Here is a 9,276-nt window from a genome sequence, read left to right on the forward strand (position 1 = left end):
TAGTAAGATATTTTTACTCGCGATAAAAGTATTCACGGGGATGTTTGTCGGCTACGACAGTGAAGTTCGGTATTACGAAGTGGCTCAACCTCATAAGACATCGGGTTCGTGCATCGTCCGTGAAGATAATGGCAAAGTGAGATGCGGCGGAAGTCATATTCACTCTAGAGCAGCCGAAAGCAACGGGCTTTGGACAAATTAGCTACACTCTGTGTTTTGTAGCAACGAAGTACGAACAGGAACATTTATAATTGGAATAAATGGATGATCTCGGTACTGTGACGTTGTCGTATCTAACACAAACATCTTCGAGACACAGGTATTCATGTAATTGCGCAGTGTGACGCTCTTTGATCATATAAGAATGAAGAATCGTGTTAAAAAATCTTTCTATTGTGCTTCGTGGATTAGTTCGCTTTGAAACTAACAAATGAAATTGTAAAACCACAACGTTGGTTGTAACTCGGTTCATGTCTCTGAGTGTTGGTTTGTTCCACAGTAGTTTAGAAAACTACAGGAACCAAACCATTGATTCACGTTTGACGGAATAAATCAGAATCTTTGTAAGTTCATTACGTTCATCTGCGTAAACATTGTTGCAAACGTTTGTTTAAACTGGATTTTGTCCAGCAAGTGAGTGAGTACATTGTGTTGGTAAGAATCTACAAATGTACGTAAACATCTAAACCATTTTCATTAAGTCTGGTAAACTTATTTCCGACTAGAAATAAGTTATGTATTCTCACTTACCATGCACTCCCACCTCCCCTGTATGTAGTTGGTTGTTGTTGTTGAGCAGTCGTTCTTCACTTCCTCATCCACACTGAAAATATTTGAATGTTTTGCGTTTATTTTATAATTAAAAACTCAAAATGAGTGCAGATGCGGTTTCCTTGCGATTCCTGTAGTAATTAAACAAATATTTTTGAAACCCATACAGGGGAATTCAGCTCAAAACTGACCCAAAATTACGAAACGATGTTCAACCTATAAAACACCTGCTGCACTCCACTGAAGCAAAAACGCCTCACACTGGATTTGTTACAGCGTCTTGTGATAACATCAATAGTATGTCAAGAAATATAAACAATAACAAACATTCGCTTGATCCTAATTGGTTTTAAAACACGGTAGCTGAAGAACCCAAACATATTGAAACCACTTTAACCCAACAAATAAAACTGGCAACTTGGTACAAAGCAAATTTCCCATGGTTGGTTGCCCATTATTGAAACACTGTTACGTCACAGAGGTTGGTGGCTTGTAGTGCCTAGATATGCGATGACTTGCATTTAAAGTCTTTTTCAACTATAATACTTTGTAATCAAGGCCCAAAACATCTTTATGATGTCATAACAGTAAAGGCCCGTTTACACTACAGACGATTCCGTGTTTGTTTTATTGTGCGCGCGTGCTGAGTTGTGCTGGGATGGGATGTGCCAGTCTGTGCTGGGATGTGCTCGCTTTTGCTCGACGAGCATAAATTCGGACACAGTTGGGCACATTTCAGCGAACATTGATGCGAAAGTGCAGCGCGACTGCCTAAAAATGTAGGACGTATATTATTTTGGTTTGTGGTTGTGTGATGTGACCGCGTTTGACATGTGAGCGATTGTTTTGAGCGCACGAAATGGTGCCGTAACTGAATTACAAAGTGGTGTGTGGAACGGCGTCTCAGCGGGATGCTGCTGTGGAAAATCATTGTCCTGGTTCAATTTTACCATCTTTGTTTTCATTGTCTGTAGTGCTACCTTGCGTCGTAAAAAATTATGTAAAACAGTAACTGCCTTAAGTATGTAACACAGCACATGCCTTAAGTATGCAACACAGCACATGCCTTAAGTATGTAACACAGCACATGCCTTTAGTATGTAACACAGTACATGCCTTAAGTATGTAACACAGTACATGCCTTTTGTTGAAGAATATGCACAGCCAATAGCAACAACTTCAATTTGTACCTATAATAACGCTGGCGGGGCCGAGAAATGCAAGGCAAGACTTCTTAAAAATTATCAACGTAACTTGTCACTTTCACTTGTCGGTTTCGTGTTCGATTATTCCAGTAGTGTAAACACCGTGTGTGCCAGACTGTGCTGTGCCGTGACAAACTGTGTTCGTGTGTAAACGGGCCTTTAAGGAATGTGTATTTTTCCTGCAGCGCCGAAAAACATCCTTAACACCTGCATTAGTTTATGAGTCGTGCCAATGAAAAAAAACAATGTAGTATTTACAGACACTTAACACATCTTACACTATTGCAAGTCATATGTTTCTGGTGACGCAATGGATGTCAGTGGTTTCAATCCAAAGAATAAACTAATGCTTTATCACTTACTAATGAAACTTGCCACAATCTTTGGTTTTCCCACTTTGACAAAAACATTCATCACTTTTATCGGGACAGTCGGTGACGTCATCACACACATTTGACCTTGAGATGATCATGGGGTCATTTGTACATTGGAAACATGAACGATGATTAAATGTCTGAGAACTTCGAATGTCTCTGCAAATGAAATCCATTCTTTTTGAACAAGAACTGATGATGCTTTTAGCGAAACATGTTTTCTTTACAAAAACTGCGTTTGACACGAGGTTATTTATATTGTAACATTACAAGTCCATTCTGTCCTATCTTAACCGGAAGATACTTTCAACAAACCACAACATTTCATCAGTACCTGGCATCTCCATTCTCCGATGTGTAACACAAATCAGATTTATCATCACAATCAGCAATGCCGTCCCATAGAAACATTTGCGGAAGATTGCAATTCCTGCCATTCCGAACACATTTGAATCCATGTCCATTATTCCAGTGTTGGAAAGCTGGGCAGTCATTGCAAGGATCGCCATCACAAACAGTCGAACGTTTCCAACAAGCTGAATTCGGACACTGGAAATGGGAGGGGCAGAGGTACTCACATGGGGAATTCCCCAAACAATGAGCGAGCTTTTCGCAGATTTCATTTTTTGAGTTACAGGAAATGTTGGTCTGATAAATTTTGTTGTAACAAACTCCATTATTGTCGAAACAATTGCAACGTGGTTTTGAACTAAATAAAATTGATAGTTTATTTGCATCAACGAAATAAAGGTCTTTTCAAACCTACCCAAAATACACTTCCTTGTTCTTGATGCATTGCTCATGGAATTTTCCATTACAACCGCATTCATCACTCATATCAGGGCAATCTATGACGTCATCACAAACACCTGACCTTGAGATGATCATTGAGTCATTTTTCATTGGAAACACAATCCTTCTTTCATGGACGATGTATTACGAATGTCTCTGCAATAACAAATTTGTTTACAGAAGCAATATTTTACCACAAGCAAGCAGTTATTGTCATTCTTTGTTAACATTTATAGCCATAAAACCACTAAGCTCATTTGACTGAAACTATATTCATCTTTGCAAATGTTTCAGTTTTTTCGTTTTCACTGCAATAGGAAAAGTGACGCCGAATAATGGTAAGATAAGGAGCACAGAGGTAGAGGTTAGTCTGAAGCAGTGCTGGCAAGTACGCATTTGCAAAACACAATCAAAAACGGAATACCTGACATCTCCATTCTCCGAGGTGTAACACAAATCAGATTTATCATCACAATCGGCAATGCTGTCCCATAGAAACATCTGCGGAAGATTGCAATTCCTGCCATTCCGAACACATTTGAATCCATGTCCATTATTCCAGTGTTGGAAAGCTGGGCAGTCATTGCAAGGATCGCCATCACAAACAGTCGAACGTTTCCAACAAGATGAATTCAGACACTGGAAGTAGGAGGGGCAGCTGATGTCACAAGGTGTTTTTCCAACACGTTGGATGATTCCTTTGCAAAACTCCTCCACTCTTAGGGCGCATACTTTGTTTGAATTGTAGGTGTCAAACTTGTTGTCGCAACTGTAACGAAGTAATGTATTAGGTCAGATAATAATAGTTTCGGAAGATTTGTGTTTGTAAATGTTGAAACATGAAGAGTCGTCATGGCGGATAATATGTAAATGTTAAGTTTGGTTTTAAATAAACTAAATTAATGCGAACTGGTCATGCACGATTGCGCATGCAAATGTGTGAATAACAATACACAACCTACGACTTCACAAAAATTTCGCGTAACATCTGTTGAAAAAAAACCTAAAAGAAAGCAAATTGGCGCCAATGTTATAAATTCTGTGAGCTGTAAACAGTTGACCACTGTTTCGCACTATAAGGTCTCATCAGTGCAACTTGGTGCGACTGTTGTAAACGATCATGCCGACCATCGGGCAGGCAAATCATTCTACATTGTGGTGACTATACAGCCACCGTCACCGTTGGGCACCAAATTAGGTGCATCCATACGGAGGAAACAAGGTGGAAGAAAACAATTGGAATCAGGTAATTATTCGTGTCCAGAACTCTGCCAAGCAATAGCAAATTTATCAAGTCTCTCGCGAAGTTCGTGTAACTTTTCCGATTTTTTGTTTGATGAGCCACTCTGTGCAAAGGCAGTCCAGCCCTTGTCTTTTGTTTTGAGAGGAGAGTTGAGATGCCAGTGGCCAGCCCGTGCGCTATTTGAGTCTTACAAGAAACCACGCTAGTGGCCAACCTTGACGTTGAAGCTTGCTTTAACCCTGAGCTATGAAAACGAAATTTTTAAAATCATGAAAGTATCTCAGATGACCACAATGTGTACGGTGGCAAGAGATTGGTGATAATGCAAGCATAAGTACTCGCCCCAAACTCTATTCCCGAGCGCTTGCTTGTTGGAAGAAAACAATACAGTTGAGGTGTTGCAAGAAGGGAAACGACAGACGCCCGACTCGTATCCCATCCTGGGTTCAAATCCCGGGGAGATGTCGCCACAACTCCAGTGGTTCCTACTGAAGCATCTACGCTACCAGTTGCCACATCCACCCCAAAGTCAACCATGCGGGACGACGGCATTATAGAAATGCGGTCCCACAAACGGAAGAAAACATCGTACTGCCGCACTACATACGCATGTTGCGTTTTAATGCGTGTTCTTCTGTAAACACCGTAATCCGACACCAATCAGGTAATCAATCTTGTATTAAGATGGCTGAAACGTACGCAGCAGTCCAAATGAAACCACAAGTAGAATGGAATAATCATGCAAGCCATTGTGGCCCATATAAAGCTTGAACACAAGTCACAAGTGCCCGCTAGGCATGTCAGGGCGGACCAACAGGTTACAGCACTTTATAGTCCTTTATTGTTTTAGAGCCAGGGCGGTCGTTGTTTAAAGGTCTGTAATTATTACTGTACCACGTTTAGTTTGACCTTTGTACGTGGAAACCCGGTCACGAATATAAACAGTTCCAATATTACAATTTTCATATTAATATAAGCTACACTGTGTTCGCTACACGCAACATCGGGCAAGCATCTTAAATGTCTATGCGGTCAAGTACATTCAAAATACCGTGTCACGTCTGGGTTTCTGATGAAACCCATCCCGTTGTAACCACGCAGACTGAGAGTGTTTATTGATTAGTTGTACATGTGGCACATGTTATATTCTAATGCCCGATGATAAGGTTGTGTGTAATATATGAGGCAATAATACTAAGTGAATTCAACACAACCTGTTTTTAATCAGCCAATGTCTTGTACTTTTGTTATAGTTTTTGACAATGGCGCCTACTTCGTACATACGTGTGTGCATTGAGGACTTCCGGTCCAATCCTCTTAAACTCGGTGCCTCTGCAGGAATTGGTTGTTACGGCGCGGTCAATAATCACCCTCTTTGCTGACCTCTCACTCCTCTCTCCTTTAAAATAATATTACAAAATCCGATATACTGGAAACCCCCAACATTCCCTTATTGAATACAACCTTGGAATGCCCATAGCTAAATTACTTGACTTTGGAATCAGACCCTCACTGTCATTTTTGCACAACTACACTTTAAATCTTTAAACATCTTTTTCACGACTGCCCATCCATCCAGCTCTTACTAACTCTGGGAAACAAAAACCATCAACGCACTTCTCCTTAACTTTCCCAAAACTCCCACAACCTATAACACAACCTACGCCACAACCCTTGCAGCCCTTCTGAACACCTCTATGTTGCCATACCATTAGGAAACCCGTAACTGAATCCGCAATGACCCCCGCCCATTGAACAAGATCCCCAACACCTCATCCAGTCCCTTAAACAGTCCATAAACTTTAAGCTAGCAATCCAGCGGAACAAGGACAACACCTTTTCTGAATCCGTCCGGGCCGAGTCAACATTCTATAAATATAAATTAATCAACATTCTCTTCACCCCATTCTTACATCCGCAAAACTTAATCCTGTACCATTACTTAATTTGTTTTTGTTTTGTTTGTTTTTCACGTTTAACATAACTTCCTCCTTCTGTCGTTTCCCTTTCTTCCCTCTTTTCTCTTCTCCCATATTTTTCTTTTCATGTAAAATTATGTAACATGTGTTTTCCGCATTTTGCCATCGTTTATGATTTCTGTTTACATTGCTTTGTGTAAGTTTTTTTATGATATTCGTGGTGGCGGATTAGTTTCCCTCATAAAAAAAAATGAAAAGAAACAGTGGCCATCTGTCTGCAGCTCACAGAATTCATATTATTGGCTCCACTTCGATTGTATGCAAGATAAGCAAATCCTGCCAAAATTATCGACAAGGAAATTTTACAAATTTGCCATCAATCCAAGCAACCATTTCACGTTTCTGGTTCTACTCCCGCCGTCAAAAACTCTTTTTTTACCACGACGGGATTCGAACCCAGGATATCCCGTTCACGATCAGACATTCTTCTTGGTATGGAGAGGTGGCCAACTTGTTAACGAAAGTAATCGAGCTTCTGAATAATCGACTCACACGCGATAGGAATATTTAAAAGGTGGTCGAATTTTGGGGAAGTTTCCTGTATATTTTCGCAGAACCATGTTTGCTGCTTGAGTTCGAGTTGGGCAGAAAACCTACATGGGGTTTTGCGGCGTCGCATTTAAGGTAGTTTGCGTAGTTGTGTTGGATTACCGAAGAATTAAAGTACACATTTCACAAACAAAAGCTTTTACATCGGTACGTCCGCCAGGTACTGAATTTTTAAGAAAGTAAATCAGAATAACATTAAATACGTGCCTGTTGTAAGTGGGTACACACTTTTCGTGCGCTATAATAGTCAATTCCTCAACCAAAGGTTTTGCAAGTAAATGCGTTATGATTGTAACGTATTTATACCACCTACAATATCAAAAATATTTTAACTTTCGTTCTGCGCCAAAAATGTTTCACTGAGGAAACTAGTAATAAAGGCACAGAATGTTGCTCCTTTGTATTGCCGAATAATACCGCATGTGTGGTAATAAAGAGACGTGTTACGTAACAATGCGCCACGTGTTTGGTAACAATGCTCATTTTGAAAACAATGTGTTAAACAGGCGAACATGAAACTTTTAGTTTTCTCGGTAAATTATGCAAAAAGATTGACGATTACGTTTATTTAAAATTTTGTAAATTCAACGCAAACTGTGATGCGATCGACGTGTTGGCCACCCCTGATATAAACCTTTTCTTATCTTAGATTCACTCTTTGCGCCACCCACTGGCCACTTCATACCTCAACAACATTATTGTTACGTGTGAGTGTTTCGCAATCAATAATTTCCTTGAAATATTGAAGTAAAAACACTGCTGAATGCATGGGTTTTTGAAACTGTCTCCGAATTTAATACAAACTATTCAAAATTGGTTATTTCAAATAAGTCAAACCCTGATAACATCGTCTATTGGTTGGTCAACACTAATACAACGAATGTAGGGAACATATTTAAGTGCTTTCACCTCATGTAAGGACTGGTGAGGTTTTCGGGATAAGTGGGAAAGTTGGCCGGTTTCTCATCACTTCTGTCACTGCAGTCGGGGTAACCCTCACAAATCAACCAAGCCCACACCTCCCTCCCATTATCGCAAGTGAAACCTGCACAAAACACATGAACGTAAATCTATTTGAAATCCATAGAAATCTGTAAAACTAAATAATATATTAAATTAATTGAGAGTTTATGATTTGTAACAAAATACTTACTATCGCCACGTTTATACCGTGCTGAAGCAATTGTGATGAAGGAGAGCAGGATTCCAACCACCTTCAACCAATATCTGATAAAAACACAAAGAGTTTATATCTTGCAATGATATATTTCTCTAACTCATGGGAATGACGTCATCATGGATTTTAGTGGAGTTTTACAAACTTTATGTCCAAGAAACACTGCAAGGTTATTTAAGTTAACTTGTAACCTCCAAAATTGCTTTTATATCAACTGTCGTCACTTTTTCAACCATATGTCTGATATAAATCCTTTAAACCATGTTTAGTTTACTCCAGCACATAAAAAGGCCCGGCAAATATTGTAAGCAACCGTTAATAACCAGATGTCAGATTGTGACCTGGTATAATTTTTGCGCGATATGAATGGACCAAAACTTCTTCCCGGACTCACCATGCGACTGGCGAAGCGTGAGACACCGGGCAAGATTATGAGACAAATTGATTATTCACTTTGATTCACATGCTAGGCCGAGTTTAACCTAACTCAACATACCATGGTCCCAGCCATGATAAGACTTCTAACTTGGAGATAATTTAAATAGCTCACAAACCTTGCTCCCATATTTGGTCTGGATTCAACACGACAGAACCTGCACTGATCCGTCTTAAATCCACGCTCTCACAACCAACGACTTCTGCAAAGCCAACGACTTAATGATATAATGTTTGTTGACATAGATTTATTGCAGCCAAACTACCCATACCTGTATAAGATTGAAAAGTTCGTTTGCAAATAAGCTGGCCCAAATCACAGCAAAATATCCTAACTCTGCATAAATAGAAATCAAAATGAATATATTTATTTTACTGAAGAGAGAAGCCTAGTTTGTATTTAAGCAACCTTTCTACTTCCTATAGGTTTAAAACCGCACCACATAAGCGGCAATTAAACACATCCACATATTTCCACACTAATATAGCCGCACTAGTCTTTCACACGTCACAAAGACATCCTGTGAAACAAACGTCATTTGTGAATTTAAAAAAATCCAAATTATGACAAACGTTGAAAAGGATTTCCTCGATTCATGCAGTCTACCATTGCACTCGCTTGTTCCGGTGTTGTAATACTGATGTGTTGAGACGCACGCAGCCACCATTGACTCAAATATTTGTGTTCCTACAAACACTTCGTGAAGATTAGTAATAAGAACAATACTAATCATAGTTAACTGGCTCGTGT

At 39.6% G+C, this 9,276-nt stretch overlaps 1 protein-coding gene across 1 annotated transcript in view; it reads right to left on the reverse strand.

The window, feature by feature from the left end:
* Window positions 1-8,655, reverse strand: part of LOC145909734 (uncharacterized) — a 65,780-nt gene extending 57,125 nt beyond the window's left edge. Inside the window, exons 1-4 of the mRNA XM_082997088.1 lie at window positions 8,645-8,655; window positions 8,067-8,140; window positions 7,823-7,958; window positions 3,567-3,911 (exon numbers count right to left, since the gene is read on the reverse strand). Of these exons, the coding sequence (XP_082853214.1) occupies window positions 3,567-3,911; window positions 7,823-7,958; window positions 8,067-8,140; window positions 8,645-8,655 (566 nt within the window). The remainder of the gene's footprint in view (window positions 1-3,566; window positions 3,912-7,822; window positions 7,959-8,066; window positions 8,141-8,644) is intronic.
* Between the last annotated feature and the right edge of the window lie 621 nt (window positions 8,656-9,276).

Source organism: Ascidia mentula, chromosome 7 (genome assembly GCF_947561715.1).
Source record: "Ascidia mentula chromosome 7, kaAscMent1.1, whole genome shotgun sequence".
In the NCBI taxonomy this organism is placed as follows: Eukaryota; Metazoa; Chordata; class Ascidiacea; order Phlebobranchia; family Ascidiidae; genus Ascidia; species Ascidia mentula.